The 18,964-nt window shown below is 51.5% G+C and overlaps 1 protein-coding gene across 38 annotated transcripts in view; it reads left to right on the plus strand.

Moving 5' to 3' along the window:
* Positions 1-18,964, plus strand: part of CACNA1C (calcium voltage-gated channel subunit alpha1 C) — a 720,825-nt gene that overhangs the window by 131,093 nt on the left and 570,768 nt on the right. For all 38 annotated transcript variants that reach the window (XM_063694557.1, XM_063694558.1, XM_055357545.2 and 35 more), the window contains exons 2-3: positions 13,014-13,335; positions 18,447-18,552. In XM_063694557.1, the coding sequence (XP_063550627.1) occupies positions 13,014-13,335; positions 18,447-18,552 (428 nt within the window). The remainder of the gene's footprint in view (positions 1-13,013; positions 13,336-18,446; positions 18,553-18,964) is intronic.

An 18,964-nucleotide genomic window follows, 5' to 3' on the forward strand; every position in this document is an offset into this window, starting at 1 on the left:
CATCTCAGGCGTTCAGCAGCTGAAGGAAAGGGGAGGCTGAGCCAGTGTCTGGGTCCCCTCAGTGTGGTACCTGGCTCTGGGGCATTCTTCCCCACTGTCTGCACACCCTCCCTTCTCCCCAGACATCAGCAACCTGAAGGATTTCTCCTTTTTGTAGATGGCTGGCTGTCCTCAGGCAGGCAGATTATTTTTTATTTTTTTTAATTACACTTAAATTCTGGGGTACATGTGCAGAATGTGCTTGTTTGTTACATAGGTATAGACATGCCGTGGTGGTTTGCTGCGCCCATCAACCCATCATCTACATTTGTATTTCTCCTAATGCTATCCCTCCCCTATCCCCTTACTCCCCGAAAGGCCCTTGGTGTATGATGTTCCTTACCCTGTGTCCATGTGTTCTCATTGTTCAACTGCCACTTATGAGTGAGAACACGCAGTGTTTGGTTTTCTGTTCTTGCATTAGTTTGCTGAGAATGATGTTTTCCAGCATCATCCATGTCCCTGCAAAGGACATGAACTCATCCTTTTTTATGGCTGCATAGTATTCCATGGCATATATGTGCCACATTTTCTTTATCCAGACCATCATTGATGGGCATTTGGGTTGGTTCCAAGTCTTTGCTATTGTGAACGGTGCCACAGTAAACATATGTGTGCATGTGTGTTTATAGTAGAATGATTTATAATCCTTTGGCTATATACCCAGTAATGGGATTGCTGGGTCAAATGGTATTTCTAGTTCTAGTTCCTTGAGGAATCACCACACTGTCTTCCACAATGGTTGAACTAATTTACACTCTCACCAACAGTGTAAAAGTGTTCCTATTTCTCCACATCCTTTCCAGCATCTGTTGTTTCCTGAGTTTTTAATGATAACCATTCTAACTGGCATGAGATGGTACCTCATTGTGGTTTTGATTTGCATTTCTTTAATGACCAGTGATGATGAGCTTTTTTTATATAGTTGCCTGCATAAATGTCTTCTTTTGAGAAGTGTCTGTTCATATCCTTTACCTAGTTTTTGATGGGATTGTTTTTTTTTGTAAATCTGTTTAAGTTCTTTGTAGATTCTGGATATTAGCGCTTTGTTAGATGGGTAGATTGTAAAAATTTTCTTCCATTCTGTAGGTTGCCTGTTCACTCAGATGATAATTTCTTTTGGTGTGCAGAAGCTCTTCAGTTTAATCAGATCCCATTTGTCTATTTTGGCTTTTGTTGCCATTGCTTTTGGTGTTTTAGTCATGAAGTCTTTGCCCATGCCAATGTCCTGAATGGTATTGCCTAGGTTTTCTTCTAGGGTTTTTATGGTTTTAGGTCTTAGGTTTAAGTCTTTAATCCATCTTGAGTTAATTTTTGTATAAGGTGTAAGGAAGGGATCCAGTTTCAGCTTTCCGCATATGGCTAGCCAATATTTCCAACACCATTTATTAAATAGGGAATCCTTTCCCTATTGCTTGTTTTTGTCAGATTTGTGAAAGATCAGATGGTTGTAGATGTGTGGCATTATTTCTGAGGCCTCTGTTCTGTTCCATTGGTCTATATATCTGTTTTGGTACCAGTACCATGCTATTTTGGTTACTGTAGCCTTGTAGATAGTTTGAAGTCAGGTAGCGTGATGCCTCCAGCTTTGTTCTTTCTGCTTAGGATTGTCTTGGCTATGCGGGCTCTTTTTTGGTTCCATATGAAATTTAAAGTAGTTTTTTCCAATTCTGTGAGGAAAGTCAATGGTAGCTTGATAAGGATAGCATTATATCTATAAATTACTTTGGGCAGTATGGCCATTTTCACGATATTGATTCTTCCTACCCATGAGCATGGAATGTTTTCCCATTTGTTTGTGTCCTCTCTTATTTCCTTGAACAGTGGTTTGTAGTTCTCCTTGAAGAGGTCCTTCACATCCCTTGTAAGTTGTATTCCTAGGTATTTTATTCTCTTTGTTGCAGTTGTGAATGGGAGTTCACTCATGATTTGGCTCCCTGTCCGTTATTGGTGTATAGGAATGCTTGTGATTTTTGCACATTGATTTTGTATCCTGAGACTTTGCTGAAGTTGCTTATCAGCTTAAGGAGATTTTGGGCTGAGACAATGGAGTTTTCTAAATATATAGTCATGTCATCTGCAAACAGAGACAATTTGACTTCCTCTGTTTGTATTTGAATACCCTTTATTTCTTTCTCTTGCCTGATTGCCCTGGCCAGAACTTCCAATACTATGTTGAATAGGAGTGGTGAGAGAGGGCATCCTTGTGTTGTGCCAGTTTCCAAAGGGAAAGCTTCCAGTTTTTGCCCATTCCGTAATCTCCGCTGCCACACTAAAAAAGTTGAAATGCTGATTTTCAATAAATGTGAATTAATCCTTAACTAGGGCCTGTAATTTAGATTTGCTATCACCGGGTGGTGATAGGCGCCTTAGTTCAAGTAGCAAGAGGTCGTGACTTCCTTCCTCTCCGTGCTTGGAAATAAGTGGAGGAAGCATTTGGTTATTATGGCAATCTGTCATCTTTAGTTGAAGGCCGTGTCTTAGCTGTGTGTCTGTCAGTTTGTTTTCTTCCCTATGGTCTCTGATGTCAATATGAGAGCCCTTGAGTGCCAAGGGCGTTATATCAGGGTCCTCTCACCGAAGCAGTGTTGGCCTTGTGGTCATCACAGGTGGTTTGCTTCCAGGCGTTCCTTACGAGGTTTCCTTTTCCTTTCTTTACCTTCTTTCAGCCAGCTGCCCCACAAAGAACAGAGAGCAGGTGTGGTTTACTGGATCACTAGCAGGTGTGAATGCTGTAGCTTTTCCGCTTTTCCCATTGGCTTGGGCCTCTGAAGTGCCCCAGGCTCTTTGCCTTCTCCAGCCTTCATGTAGTCATCAGAGGCAGGTGGGTTGTAGGGCAGAAAAGATACAGTTGTATTTGAGGGAGTACTCGTCAGTTGGGTTGGGGAGAGAGCCGCAGATATCCTGGCGCCCTCACGGTCTCCTTGTTTTGGAGCACATTTGACTGCTGTGGTCATGGGGCCTGTTCTGGGCACCCCACCTCTCATGAACTGTGTCTGTAGCAGGATGGGGGAGAGGAGGACCGGTAGAGTGACAGAATGCTGCTGGAAATGGTGTGAAAATAGCTCAGGTAGGAGGAAGCGCAGTCAGATGCGGCATGGCGGCGGGCGCATCGGGAAACCACTGGGCGCCCACCCCGGGGAGGGTTTCCACCTCAGCTGGGCATCCTGAAGCCACTGGGCGCCCACTCCGGGGAGGGTTTCCACCTCAGCTGGGCATCCTGAAGCCACTGGGCGCCCACCCCGGGGAGGGTTTCCACCTCAGCTGGGGTGTCCTGAAGCCACTGGGTGCTCACCCCGGGGAGGGTTTCCACCTCAGCTGGGGTGTCCTGAATTCACTGGGCGCCCACCCCGGGGAGAGTTTCCACCTCAGCTGGGGTGTCCTGAAGCCACTGGGTGCTCACCCTGGAGAGGGTTTCCACCTCAGCTGGGTGTCCTGAAGCCACTGGGTGCTCACCCCGGGGAGGGTTTCCACCTCAGCTGGGGTGTCCTGAAGCCACTGGGTGCTCACCCTGGAGAGGGTTTCCACCTCAGCTGGGCGTCCTGAAGCCACTGGGTGCTCACCCTGGAGCGGGTTTCCACCTCAGCTGGGCGTCCTGAAGCTGCTGGGCATCCTTAAGCCACTGGGCACCCACCCTGGAGAGGGTTTCCACCTCAGCTGGGCGTCCTGAAGCCACTGGGTGCTCATCCTGGAGAGGGTTTCCACCTCAGCTGGGGTGTCCTGAAGCCACTGGGCGCCCACCCCGGGGAGGGTTTCCACCTCAGCTGGGGTGTCCTGAAGCCACTGGGCGCCCACCCCGGGGAGGGTTTCCACCTCAGCTGGGTGTCCTGAAGCCACTGGGCGCCCACCCCGGGGAGGGTTTCCACCTCAGCTGGGGTGTCCTGAAGCCACTGGGTGCCCACCCCGGGGAGGGTTTCCACCTCAGCTGGGCGTCCTGAAGCCACTGGGCGCCCAGCCCGGGGAGGGTTTCCACCTCAGCTGGGGTGTCCTGAAGCTACTGGGTGCCCACCCCGGGGAGGGTTTCCACCTCAGCTGGGCGTCCTGAAGCCACTGGGCGCCCACCCCGGGGAGGGTTTCCACCTCAGCTGGGGCATCCTTAAGCCACTGGGCGCCCACCCTGGAGAGGGTTTCCACCTCAGCTGGGGCGTCCTTAAGCCACTGGGCGCCCACCCTGGAGCGGGTTTCCACCTCAGCTGGGCGTCCTGAAGCTGCTGGGCGTCATTAAGCCACTGGGCACCCACCCTGGAGAGGGTTTCCACATCAGCTGGGCGTCCTGAAGCCAATGGGCGCCCACCCTGGAGAGGGTTTCCACCTCAGCTGGGTGTCCTGAAGCCACTGGGCGCCCACCCCGGGGAGGGTTTCCACCTCAGCTGGGGTGTCCTTAAGCCACTGGGCGCCCACCCTGGGGAGGGTTTCCACCTCAGCTGGGCGTCCTGAAGCCACTGGGCGCTCACCCTGGAGCGGGTTTCCACCTCAGCTGGGCGTCCTGAAGCCACTGGGCGCCCACCCTGGAGAGGGTTTCCACCTCAGCTGGGCGCCCTGAAGCCACTGGGCGCCCACCCTGGAGAGGGTTTCCACCTCAGCTGGGCGTCCTGAAGCCACTGGGCGCCCACCCTGGAGAGGGTTTCCACCTCAGCTGGGCGTCCTGAAGCCACTGGGTGCTCACCCTGGAGAGGGTTTCCACCTCAGCTGGGCGTCCTGAAGCCACTGGGTGCTGACCCTGGAGAGGGTTTCCACCTCAGCTGGGTGTCCTGAAGCCACTGGGCATCCTTAAGCCACTGGGCGCCCACCCTGGGGAGGGTTTCCACCTCAGCTGGGCGTCCTGAAGCCACTGGGCGCTCACCCTGGAGCGGGTTTCCACCTCAGCTGGGCGTCCTGAAGCCACTGGGCGCCCACCCTGGAGAGGGTTTCCACCTCAGCTGGGCGTCCTGAAGCCACTGGGCGCCCACCCTGGAGAGGGTTTCCACCTCAGCTGGGCGTCCTGAAGCCACTGGGTGCTCACCCTGGAGAGGGTTTCCACCTCAGCTGGGCGTCCTGAAGCCACTGGGTGCTCACCCTGGAGAGGGTTTCCACCTCAGCTGGGTGTCCTGAAGCCACTGGGTGCTCACCCTGGAGAGGGTTTCCACCTCAGCTGGGTGTCCTGAAGCCACTGGGCGTCCTGAAGCCACTGGGCGCCCACCCTGGAGAGGGTTTCCACCTCAGCTGGGGTGTCCTGAAGCCACTGGGCACCCACCCCGGGGAGGGTTTCCACCTCAGCTGGGTGTCCTGAAGCCACTGGGTGCTCACCCTGGAGAGGGTTTCCACCTCAGCTGGGGTGTCCTGAGGATTTCTCTCTCTTAGGCTGGAGGGGAATGCCAGCTTCCACATTTGGCCATTGAGAAGAAAGTCATCTCTCATTTATGTGATGAGAATATTAGACACTGAAAAAGGACTTTTGGTTTCTACATTGTTTTTTGGGTCTTAGACTCTCTTATGCTTTGAAAATATGTCTTTTTGCATAGGGTGGTTAATTCTTGATCAGAAAATCCACCCACCCATCAACATCTGAATTCATTCTCGATTGCCTTTTTAAAAAGTTTCCCCACAATTTTGAATTCAGTGCTCTGCTCGTCATCTTGACCCCACTTCTCACATTTCTTTGTCACCATGCTCTTCCCACAAGGACTTTGTCTTAATACAGCACAACCTGTGTTGCCCAGTGTGGGCGCCTGTAGCCACATGTGACTATCTAAATGTACCGTAATTGAAAATTAAGTAAAATGCAAAATGCATTTTGTCAGACGTGCTAGCTACATTTCAAGTGCTCAGGAGCTGCGTATGACTGGTAGCAAGGGCTCTGTAATCCAGCCTAGGATTATACAGCATTTCTATTACTGTAAATGTTGTATTGGACACTGTTGCTATAGACTGGTCTGTATATCTCAGTCAGGGTTCAGGCCTATAACAGAAACTTCTGTAGCCGTGTTTAGAGGAAAGATAGTACAGGAATTTAGGGGCTTATACAATAATTGGAAATGCTGCAAGAGCAGGCTTTAGGCCGGGTCCGTGGGAATGATTCCCAAAACAGTGCTGCAGAACAGGCCCTCCGAGGGAACTGCGGTTCGGGTACAATTATGAGGCTGGGGGACCTGGAAGCCACTGTGCCAAGGGCTGGCTCTGGGATCACACCACCTTATGCAGGATCCAGGAATCAGGAAGCCACTGACGTGGCCCTGCCAGCCAGATACCTGCAAAATAGACGCTTCCCCACCTGACGTGGTTTTGATTCAGTTCTTGATTGGCAAAAGTTGTGTCAGGAATTCTCGCTCCAAGGGAGGTTGGGAGCCATTGTGTTTAGCTCTCTGGCCCCTGCAGTCCAGCGGGGTACAGTAGGAGGAGGGTGGAAGAGCTGCTGAGACCACAAGTTTACCAGCCTCCCACCCACCACATGGTGCTCAGCACACGCCATCCTTCCAGAGAGGAGTGCCACTGGGGTTGAGATGACAGGGCCTCGGGTTATCGTCTGAGATCGAGAGACGGTGTCCCTCTCTGTTCACGTCCTCCAGCTATCTGTGTGCTGCAATAGATAGGGAAGATTAATGGCCCAGCTTTCTAGTCATTGGCCCTTCAGTGGGTGGAGAAAGTCCGGTGTCTGTTCCAGGTTGTCTGCTATACTCTTAAAGGGAATGCAGGCCCCTTGTCACTACAGCAAGATGACAGACAGCAAGAGCCAAGTGGGCTTCTGGGTGACATGTTGGCCTGAGAGAAGGCATTTCCTTTGCCCTGTGGAGATTGCTCAGTGGTCAGGACTTTAGGGAGAAATGTATTTGCAGTTCTTCCCTTTCTAGGTGTGAGCTGCCGGCTGCTCACCCTCTCTAAATCAATGTGGGTGTCTGTGTCTACGAAGGTGGAGGAGTGACCTGCCTTTGTGCTCTCAGAAGGCACCAAGGCCAAGCAGGGTGACTGCTGCTGAAGCAGGCTGGCAGCCCCAGACCTTTTCCTACTCACGGCTGATTGGGGGGGTCCCTTTCCAATGCCAGGGGTGTTGGGCATGTTTATTCAACGGTGGCATGGAGGCAGGGAAGTGGGGAGAACACTGGCAGCTAGTGTTTGAGTTCTGCTTGTTTGGAGTGGGGGCTTGAAGAAGGGATCACCTGAGCCCAAACCTGAAACGTGAGAAGGGATTGCCTAGCAAAGGGCAGAGGGAAGAACATGAAGGACATTCTAAGTACATGCAAAGGCACTGCGGCAGGCAAGAGCTGAGCATGTCTGAGGCATGTAATGAGCCACTGTGTCAGGAGTGCATTGGACCCGGCCCAGAGGGGAGTAAGGTGAACTCAGAGAAGTGGGCCAGGGCCAGTCTGTGCAGGTGTTGTAAGCTGTTGACAAGGAGTTTGGATTTTGAAGGGATCTAACTAGGGGAATGACAGGGCCCAATTTACGAGTTCTGTTCTTAAAAGGTGACTTTGGCTGCTGCATGGAGATTGGCTTGGGGATGGCCAAGAGTGGACTGAGGGAAATGGCAGGGTGGCTACTGCAGCACTTGTGGGCAAGAGATAGGTAGTGGCCTGGACTAGGATGGAGATCTTCCTCACAACCCCTTTCCTTAGAACTTCTCCCCCATGGTTACATCCAAGAAATCAGTAGAAGAGCACATGGCTTGAGAATAAGCCCATTCTTTAGGGGTGGCTGGACTGACTCCAGCAGTGTTCCTTCTGCAGCGTCACTGTAGTCCACCTTCACCTGTATCATGACAGCGTTATCGTTACAGTCCTTAGCAAACTGTGTTGAGCATTTTCTGGGATACGGCCCTGAATCAGGTGCAGAAATAGAGATGGATTAAAGAAAAAAAAATTGTTTCATCACTGAACAGCTTCCAAGTCCCCAGCACCAAGCCCCTCACTCACAGGGGACACCCAGGAAGCACATGCCACTGACTCCTAACTTGGACTCCTCACTTGGACCCTTGCGGAGCAGAATGACATGAGGCTGGCCAGACCGTGCTGGGGTCCTGCCCTCATCCTGGTCCCCAGCAGCAGCACCTGGGTGCAGGAGGAGGACGCAGATGCTCTCTTCAGGGGAGCTGGGCCATTTGACAGGTGGGAGGCATTTTCTTATAACTGGGGATGAGGTCACTGCTGGGGGCACCTACCTGTTGGTGTGTGGCCTGATCTGCGAGGCAGCTGCTCAGGGCCTTGTTCAGGGGTGGGAGCATCCGTGGAAACAGCCCAGTCAGACAGAGCCAGAGCAGACTTAAATGGTGGCATCCTTTCAGCTGGCAGCCAGGAGGCTGAGCTTTGAATCAGCTTTATAATTTGAAAATTGATCTCTTTGCATTGGGTGGTGATTTCGTGCTAACAAAAGCCGTCAGGGACACAATGCTGCCTGCCCTACCTTCATGGCACCACTCTGGATTCAAAACATTGAGCCAGAGATGGGGATTTTCCACTCCTGGGAGTCTTCGGTAGTTGTGCCACCCTGTTGTGGGTGACCCGGAGATACTCGTAGAACATTTCAAGTGCTCAGGAGCCACATATGACTGGTAGCCAGGGTATTGGACAGCCTAGGATTGTAGAACGTTTCCATTACTGTAAGCATTGTATTAGACAGTGTTGCTATAGACTGGTCTATATGTCTCAGGTCAGGGTGGGGATCTACCGCAGTGGGTGGGAAAATTACTTGGAGAAGGGGAGGCCCAGGCCCAGAGGTGGTCAGTCTCGAGAGGCCATACCTGTCTCACCCGAGAGGCCACACCTGTCTCACCCGAGAGGCCACACCTGTCTCACCCGAGAGGCCATTCCTGTCTGTCTCACCTGTGTGCGGCTCTGCACTCCTGTGCAGGGCCCTAGTCATGTCATGGGACCGCAGCAATGCGCAGAGCTGCCAGGACCAAAATAGTGTAGGTTGTTTTCTTGGCCTCTGGCTAGGGAGAGGTTGACATTCCATTTTTCCCCATGGGCTGGTTCATATGTGCTTTCTCCAGATGGTGTGCTCCAGAAAGGTCCTTGCGCTCTGGGAATGGTTTACAATATAAATAAGGTCCCTCATGGAGTTTTGGGAGGGCTCAGAAGGCAGCCCACCAGGATGTGGTTTTCAGAGCTGCCCCAGGGCTCTGCACAGCCAGCTGCCGTCTTGGTAGCTTCTACCTCGTGCTCCGGGTGCAGGGATGCTCCCCTCATGCAGCTTTTCTGGGTGGTGGCTTCCTGCCCTCTTTCCAAGTGTTGTCCCCAAACTCCTGGGACTCTTGGTTTTTGGAACTGGCAGCCCGTATGAGATGGGGGGATTAAGGGCAATGCGTGGGGGTGAGTACAAAGATTAAGGTCTGGGGACAGCCATCTCAGGGGGAGGCGTGAGCTGTGGAGGGCTTACCATGAGTGAATTGGGGGCTGGGAATGCCAACAGTTGGGGACAGGGCAGCTTTTATGTATCTGAGGGAAAAGGAGAAGTTAGTCTAGGAACTAAAATTGTCTATTAAATTTTGTCAGTGCCAAACAGAGAGTCTAGGAAGAAAAAATTATATACCACAGATTGAATGGAGCAAAATTAGAGTTCCAGCCTTCCCTGGCAAGCCAGAGAAGCAGGAGTTGCTCAGTGGCTCCAGTACAGCAGATGGAAACAGGGAGCTTTCCACTTTTGCCTAAGAGGCGCCCCGAGGTTACTGCGGGGGCAGGTGGTGTAGTGGATGTTGTCACGTGGAGATCATAGTAAACAGAAAGAATGTTCTTGGGGTCAGAAATCCAGCCCCTTGTATCTCGAGGCCTGGAGAAGCCCAGGAGGAGGCGTGCACCTTGTTTGTCACCATGTACACGAGCACATGTGTGCGTGCATGTGGAGTGTGTGAGAGAGGGCTGAGGAGGCAGGGGTGGAGTCTAGCAGCTCACCGTGAGCCCTGTGCCTGCTGCAGCAACCCTCCGTCGCCCCATTCTGTGACCTTTAGTGAGTCAGACACTCCTTTGTCTTCTTATGTGTTAAATGGAGACACGCATGCTTGCTGGGTGTTCAAGCAGTTCTCATGCTTTGGGTGCCTTTATTAATTCCAATGCACTCTTTACATCTTTTCCTGCTGGATCTTATGAGAAAGGTTAAGGTCCCGGCCTTATTGGGGTCTTCCTCACTTTAGGCTTGGGATCTACACAGTGAGTGCAGGGAGGACAGGGACGAGTTACAGGAGAGATGAGACGTCTGTTGTAGGGAGTGTCACGTCCTCCGTGAGCCTGATGTTCTGGTTAATGCAGTTTATCCCTGGGGCAGAGAACAGGAGGAAGGTGAAGGGAATATATATGGTGAGGTGAGAGTCGGTGTCACATTGAGAATGTGGCTATGAATTGGGTGTGGCAGAGAGGCAATTTTCCAGGCCTTGAGGAGTGGAGGCGGGGCTGTAATGCTACAGGGGCCAAATGGCGGTAGAGCAGGTGGCAACTGTTGCGGGACAGGAGGCAGCTGACCAGCTGGTCTCCAAGAGGACCTGAAGGGTCTTCTTGGGATCATGCAGGGGTGGTAGCTATGTGGCATGAGTGATGCCATTCCCTGCCCTTTGTGCCCATGGTGGGCAACACTAATCTATCATCCTCAGAGTCCCTTAAGTATATAGCATTGTGGACAGTGATGTCAATCAATTGGCATAAAAGTTGAAACTTATTGTCTGTCACTGGTATGATGGAAAGGATATAGACTGGAGTCCAGCAGAAATGACAGCCCCACCAGGTCCAAGCTTTGGGCACCTACGAAGCATATTAGCTCGTTTTTCGGTTGCAAGGGACAGAGACCCAATTCACATTAGCTTTAGCTAAGTTACTTAAGTCACTTAAACATCACAGTGTGTGGGGGAAAATTACTTGGAGAAGGGGAGGCTCAGCCAGCTTTGCAGTACAGCCCTAATGGAGGTCAGCCCCAAGAGGCCACACCTGTCTCACCTGCCTCACCTGCGTGTGGCTCAGGTAAGGGCTAACTTCAGGTGTGGCTGGATGAGGAATCTGGTGAGGTTGCTCGGGCTCTGCCTCTGGGGCATGCTCTCTCTAGGTGAAAATGTTCATGTGGCTAAGCCAGGTCATGTGCTCTTCACAGGTTCCTGTGGGGACGGGGTGGAGGTGGGGGTGATAGGTTCTGGAAAGCAGGTCACATGGGGAGCAAAGTTATCTTGGAGGTCAAACATAGAAGGATCAGCCCAAGATAAGAGTTGGGGAGGTGGCTGGGAGAGGCGCCAAGTGTTCATCTGTGTCTTAACAGGTGAGGAGAGGGAGGGGGTCAATAAGGTTGAGCCAGCAACCTTAGGACCCAGCAGCTTCCCTGGAAGACCCTGTGCACATGGACCAGAAAAGGCCACTGTGGGCGGCCTTGGGGGTCATGTATGTGCAACTGGTCTGGCTGCTTCGGCCACAGTCTCTGGGCAGCTGAAGTGTCCTCAGATGCCAACCTCACCGCCCACAGTAGCACCCTCTTATCTGCGGCTTTTCTTGATCCTGCGGCACCTGGCCAATTGACTAGCGCTACCACGTCTCAAGGTCATGCATGTGTTCTGGGAGATTCAGGTTTGGGCCAGGCTGAGCTGATCGCTTGGCAAACGTTACAGACTCTAGAGCGAGGCATCCAGCCTAACAGGCCAAAGAGTGTTTGCCAAGCATATGTGCTGTCTTAGGGACAGTCTCAGAGGCTTCGTTGCCTAGACACCAGAGCAGGGCAGCTGTCCCTGTGCAGGTTGGAGCCCTGGGTTGCACTGGTTCCAGTCAGGTTTCCTTCCTGACACTGTCCCTCTCCCCTACCCCATCAACCCCTGCCACTCACAGCTCCTTTTCCCAGATAGCATATGCTGTCTAATGAATCACCCCAAAACAAAGTGGCTCACAACAGCAGACACCCTGTTACTGCTCAGTCTCTGTGGCTCAGGAATTCAGGAAGTTCTTGTGTGGGTCAGTAATTCAAAAAGTTACTGATTTGGGGCAGTCCTGACTTGGGGTCTCTCCTGGGGTGGCAGTCAGATGGTGACTGGAGCAGCTGGGGGCTGGCCAGGACTCCCTCTTGCCACATGGCCTCTCTGTTGAGGCTAGTCTGGGCTTCCTCACAGCATGGCAGCTCAGGGCTGAAAGGCTGCCTTGTGTGGGGGCTGGCTTCCTCCAGGACGACCATCCAGAGACAGTCAGGGGGATGCAATGTGGCTTTTTTTTTAACCTATCCTTGGAAGTCACACAGTGTCACTTTTGCTGTACTTTATTGGTAAAACAGTCACCAAAGGCTGACCTCATTTCAAGAGGAGGGCCTAGATCTTTCTCAATGAAAAGGGATGTCAGATATAAAGGGATTTGTTGACATGATTTAAAACCATCACAGCTCCCCTAGCCCCTCCTGGTCAACCAACACTTAAAGCCCAGATGGCTTTGAGGTAGCTGGATGTGACCTTACTCTAGTCCAGCCTTCTCATTTTATTATATTTATCTTTGTTTATTGGAACTCAGGTGCAGAGAGTTGAGTGAATCATACTCCAGTTCATTGTACCTTTTTCATCATTGATTCATGCAGTGACCTCTCATATTCACTCACTCATTCATATATGCTTCCTCCTTGCCCCGTATCTTATGCTCATTTTCCTCCTCACCTTCCTTAAACAATCATTCTATTCGATTTCATGAATATCCTTTCATTTGCATGGGTTCTTAAAATATGTATTTTAATTTGTAGGTAATGTGTTGTGTTGTATCTGTTTCTGCTGAGGTCCATACGTGCTGTAATGCACGGATCTCATCTCTTGCCCACCTAAGGTGAGGCAAGGAGACTAGAGCGGAGTGACACGCCCAAGGTCACCCAGCTAAACCAGGACCGGAACGATCCTGGCCCTCTTCCCTCAGCATCTCACACTCATGTTTCCACGTGCCACCTCCTAACCGCCTGCAATAGCTTGAAATAAGGTTTTGAAAAAATTGTGAATCTGGGGTCCAGAGAGTGTCGGAAGTGCTCCTGTTTTCTATCTAGTAACTGTTGTGTTCTTTTCTCTTTTGCCACAGGTTCCAACTATGGGAGCCCACGCCCCGCCCATGCCAACATGAATGCCAATGCGGCAGCGGGGCTGGCCCCTGAGCACATCCCCACCCCGGGGGCCGCCCTGTCCTGGCAGGCGGCCATCGACGCAGCCCGGCAGGCTAAGCTGATGGGCAGCGCTGGCAATGCGACCATCTCCACAGTCAGCTCCACGCAGCGGAAGCGGCAGCAATATGGGAAACCCAAGAAGCAGGGCAGCACCACGGCCACACGCCCGCCCCGAGCCCTGCTCTGCCTGACCCTGAAGAACCCCATCCGGAGGGCCTGCATCAGCATTGTCGAATGGAAATATCCTTTGTTCGCCGGGCTGGGCATGCTCCTGGGACCTGCACGCTGGGTCCAGCCCTCCGAGGCTCCCTGGGCCACGAGCTGTGTCAGCTGTGCTGGGCTGCAAACGGGGCCTCGGGCCTACTGCATCTGCATCACTGGGGTGCTGTGAAATGCAGAGTTCTGGGCCCCGCCCTAGACTGGATGAATCAGAATATCTGGGGACGGGGCCCAGCAATCTGCTTGTATAATAAGCTGCCTGGGTTGGGTTTTTGTTTTTTGTTTTTTTCATATAATAAGCAACATTTGAGAAAATCAGCCTAAGAAGTTATGAAATATCATCTCCTGTAGCTGAGCTTGCCCAGGGGCCCACTCATGCGTTGGGGTAACAGTCGTTAGTTACATGCTGCCTCATTCCCTTCTTTCCCTCCTGTGCCATGGCGCTGGATGCTTTCACGGCCTTCCCTCTCTCTAGGGTGAAGGGGCTCAGGAGATGGAAGAGTGTAGTGGTCAGGGCCCCTGGCTGTTGGCTCGAGGGCCTTGAAGCAGTGGTTCTCAGCCCTGATTGCACATTAGAGTCTCCTGGAAAGTTATAACAAACTACAGACCACTCAGTTCCACCTAGGCATAAAAACAAACAAACAAAAAACAACAACGGAAAACTCTCTGGGTAATTCTAATGTGCAGACAAAGTTGAGAACACTGTCTGGAAGTGTTCTGTTTGTCCATATAGAAACAAGCGAATGGGTCCTTCAGAAACAGTGGCTTTGAAGGGGCGGGCGCTCGCTGTGGAGTTACAAGCCCCTTACTTCATCAGAATCCTGGGGCTGTAGAAATTGGGAAGGACTTTTTTTTTTTTTGAGACGGAGTCTCGCTCTGTCACCCAGGCGGGAGTGCAGTGGCGCCGTCTCGGCTCACTGCAAGCTCCTGGGTTCGCACCATTGTCCTGCCTCAGCCTCCCGTATAGCCGGGACCGCAGGTGCCCGCCACCACGCTCGGCTATTCTTTTTTGTATTTTTAGTAGAAACGGGGTTTCACCGTGTTAGCCAGGATGGTCTCGATCTCCTGACCTCGTGATCTGCCTGCCTCGGCCTCCCAAAGTGCTGGGATTACAGGTGTGAGCCACCGTGCCCAGCCCAGAAAGGACCTTTAAGCGCTGAAGTTCCTCCCCCACTTCCGTGAGTGATGAAATTGAGCCCCACAGGAGAGGCTCCCCAGGGTCATGTGGTCAGGAACAGATGGGACTAGAACCCTGGTACTGACTGTGGGAATTTTTATAATAAGGATTCCTCCAGGCAGGACTGCCGTGTCTCTCAAGGGCCAGGATGGGAGCATTAGGCTTCATCAATGAGTTTCTATGGAAAGATTTAAAAGTCTCAGGTACTGGTTGAAAGAAGGTAGCCTAGAGATAAAGAAAGTTTCTGTTGAGACAGAAATGTTCTATAAATGTTTGAGGCCAGGTGCGGTGGCTCACGCCTGTAATCCCAGCACTTTGGGAAGCCAAGGCAGGTGGATCACCTGAGGTCAGGAGTTCGAGACCAGCCTGGCCAACATGAGATGAAACCTCATCTCTGCTAATAATACAAAAATTAGCCAGGCGTTGGGGCACATGCCAGTAATTCCAGCTACTCGGGAGGCTGAGGCAAGAGAATTGCTTGAACTAGGGATGAAGAGGTTGCAGTGAGCTGAGATCATGCCACTGCACTCCAGCCTGAGCAAAAGAGTGAAACTCTGTCTCAAATAAATAAATAAATAAATAAATAAATAAATAAAAATAAATGTTTGAGCCCCTCAACTTAAAAGTATTTTAAGAAAATGCATTTTAAGGGCTGGGCGCGGTGGCTCACGCCTGTAATCCCAGCACTTTGGGAGGCCGAGGCGGGCGGATCACGAGGTCAGGAGATCGAGACCATCCTGGCTAACACGGTGAAACCCCGTCTCTACTAAAAATACAAAAAATTAGCCGGGCGTGGTAGTGGGCGCCTGTAGTCCCAGCTACTCGGGAGGCTGAGGCAGGAGAATGGCGTGAACCCGGGAGGTGGAGCTTGCAGTGAGCCGAGATCGCGCCACTGCACTCCAGCCTGGGCGACAAAGCAAGACTCCGTCTCAAAAAAAAAAAAAAAAAAAAAAAGAAAATGCATTTTAAAACAAGTGGCTGCAGCTGCCTGAGTGGCCAAGCATGGTTTTAGTGCCCGGGGTACTGGGTGGGAGACTAGGCTTTAGTCAGCCCCATAGGACTGCTTTGCCTATCTGCTCACGGTGGAGTCAGGGAGTGGGAGAGCTGAGGGCCCTGCAGGTCAGGCACCCCTGAGAGAAGGGCAGCAAGGCCCAGAGAAGCCAAAGGACTTGCCCTAAATCACGCAGCTGGCGACTGACAGAGCTGGGCTTCAAATCCAGGTTCCCCTGACCCCAAAGTCCATGCCCGTCCCACACCCCATGCATCCGTAGTACTAGGTAGGACTAGGCAGATACTAGTAGATACTAGGTAGGACCGGTTAGGTACTTGGGAGGATGTTCAGGGCCTGCAGTCCAAGTGCACTGGGACATGCCGGACCTGCATCCGGGCCTAACACCTACTCCCTGGGTGCTGTGGCCACCCCTCCGGGGGAGTGTGCCTTCCCACCTGGAGGAGAGGAAGGGGGCCCAGCCTTAGCAGTGCCAGGTGGGTGGCATTCCAAGATTGCTTGGGAAGACTGGCTGGACAGGGAAGGAGATAGCCTGGAGTACTAGCCAGCCAGTTCTTCTTGAAGAAGTAGAATCTGACCCTGTCATTAGGAAGGGAACGCAGTTTAAAAAGTAATCTGGGCCTCAAAAGGCGACACAGAGCACTTCCCAGGGCTTACCTGGGTTCTCTGCTTTTCAGCCAGTGGCTTTTCTTCTCTGCCTGATTGGTTTTCACACATGATCTTCTTGGCATTAGCCCAGTGCCTTTAGCATGAAGTGAAGGATGGATAGGTGGAGAGTTTGAATGAGGGGAGGGGAACTGATAGTGCCAGAAACCCCAAGCTCAGCTGTCCCCCACTGTGGTGGAGGCAATGAGGTGACATGTTCTGGGTGTGTGCGCACGGGTCTGGTTTGGCTGGGTTGTTGCATCCTTGTCCCGATGGGGAGAGCACAGGCACCAGCTGATGGAATGAAACTGGCCAGCCTGTGGGCTCGGTGTCACTTTCCTAAGCAGGCGAGAAAAGGTTTGGGAGGCAAGAGGTGGCGTGGTAGGAGGGCTAGAAGAACTGCCTGTGAAGGCTTCGAGGTAGCTTTAGAGTGGATCAGTATAGAATAGTCCTTAACACTGAGACTGCCTGAGCTTGGATCCCATCCTACTACTTGCTCTGTGACCTGGCACAAGTTAACGTCTGACCCTTCTGTGCCTCAGTTTTCTCATTTAGAAAGTGGGGATCACAAGCGTACATTCCACACAGAGCATTTCTTTTGGGCCATAAGAATGTGCCTGGCACTGAGCAAGCTCTTGGCAGAGGTCAGCTTCTGTCCTTACTGTCACCAGCACCAGCATCAGCGTCTGTCTCCCATCATCACCACTTGTGCCTCATCTGCTGCCTCAAGGGCAGCAGAATGTAAAAGCTTAGTCCGTCTGGGTTCCGGTCCAGGCTCTGCTATATGCCAGCTTGGGGTCTTGGACTGGCTGCTTTACTTTTCACCCCTGCAAAGTTGGGAGATTGACAGGTCCACTGTGTGGCATCTTTTTTGATATCAAGGTGGACATAGAAAATGTTCTACAGGAAAATGGATCCTCAGAAGTACCCACAGGGCTAGGGAGACCAGTGCTAAGATAATCACTCGGGTTCCTCCCAGTTAGAATTCTGTGACGCTGGCCCAGGGCTGCCCATGAACATGTCAGAAGGCCATCTGTGGCAGGGGAGTGAACACTGGACTTGGTGATCGGGAAATCCGGGCTCTAGTCTCAGCTGGTCATTAAGTTGCTGTGGGGCCTTGGGAAAGTTCCTCAGGCTCTCTGGGCCTCAGAGGGTTAGACTAGATCATCTCTAAGGTCTCTTTCTGCCTCAATATTCACTAACTTTGTGAGTATGGATTTCCCTGAGAGAATTATGGTGGTCCCTTCACCCCGGATCTCCACCCCTCTCTGTCTTCCTCCTCCTCCTCCTGTGAGACTCCATGAACTGGGCTGCAAACTTGGCAATGGGAGCGGGGTAGGTGGGAGTGGAGCTGGAAGAGCATAGACGGGCCCTTCCTGGGAAGCTTCCCCTTGCTGGCCTTCCATGGAGGGTGTAGGGTGGTCCCGTTGGAAGGGGTATTATCACATTAGCTCATTTTTCTCTTGAGAGTGTGTCCTGCCCTGAAAATGTGATGAAGAAGTCAGGGCATGGGAACTTCTGCCTGCACTACTACTGGTGAGGGAGCCTTGGGCTGTCCCACTAGAGCCCAGCACACACCAAGGAAAAATCAGGAGGCCTTGGAATCAAAGCTTTGCCTGCTGAAGTGGCACCTCTGCAGACCAAAGGGGTTTCTATGCTGTCAGTGAGACTCAGCCTTAAAGAGGAGACAGCTTTCCTTTCCTACACTCAGGACGGACCCCCTGCCGTACTCTTGGGGGTCTTCAGGATCTCTGGAACCTGCCAGAGAATGAGAGAGAAGAAATGGAAACCACTCTTAACCTTAGTTTAAAAGATTAAAAATAAAATCTCCAAATTTCAATGAAACCCAGGGAAAGTCTCTCTGTCTTAGAATCCCGTTCCACCCATGTCCCCCGTTCCAGGTGGGCGTGGGCCCATGGGCAGTTCGGCATAAACTGTGAAGAAACGGGGTGCTTGGCGCAGGCCATGCTCTTTAGAGGCAACCCCAGGCACACATCGGGGAGAATGAAGACCAATGCAATCTAAATAAATAAAAGGAGGGGAAAAAAGTTTTTAGAAATCTGTGTTTACTCTGGCACGCGACTGGCCTCCACTGCTTTTGACATATTAGGGAAAATTTTGGCGGGGACCCACTAGAAGCACTTAAAAAGGCATATGTTTCTTTTCAGAATACAAGGGGCTTGGAATGCATTGTTTAAACAAAATTCTTATGAATCTTTGATTCATTTTAAAAAATATGTAGATTATGTTTGTTTCACTTGTACTTTCTGTGGCATTAACTTCCTTAACTCCCTTTCTCAGACCATTTGAAATTATTATTTTACTGACTATTTTTGCCAATTGTGTGGCCTTAGCGATCTATATTCCCTTTCCAGAAGATGATTCCAACGCCACCAATTCCAACCTGGTAAGTCCGCCATCCTCAAGTCTCCACTTTTTCACTCGATGGAGAACTGCGTTCAGACCACATAGATGCACGGAATGTGGGAGAGAAGTGAGACGTGTGTTTGGCATGTGCAGAAGCCCTGCAGAGCTCACATCCCGAGTGCTGTTTTACTCTTTATTCAAATCAGCACCTGTCTCATTCCGGCCTGTTTTCCAAAAGAATATTCCAGTTAGGTGGTGGTGAGCTCTGTGTGTGTGTGTGTGTGTGTGTGTGTGTGTGTGTGTGTGTGTTTAGTAGCAAATCCCGTGACTGCTACAAAATGTGCTGCAAAAGTTGTGAGTGCAGGTGTTTGCTGCAGCGAACATCTATTCTTGGATTGTGTTGTATTTCCTTTGAATGTCTTTGTTCCATTGGTGGGGTTTGCTCAGGTGAT

This window comes from Gorilla gorilla, chromosome 10 (genome assembly GCF_029281585.2).
Source record: "Gorilla gorilla gorilla isolate KB3781 chromosome 10, NHGRI_mGorGor1-v2.1_pri, whole genome shotgun sequence".
Lineage (NCBI taxonomy): Eukaryota > Metazoa > Chordata > Mammalia > Primates > Hominidae > Gorilla > Gorilla gorilla.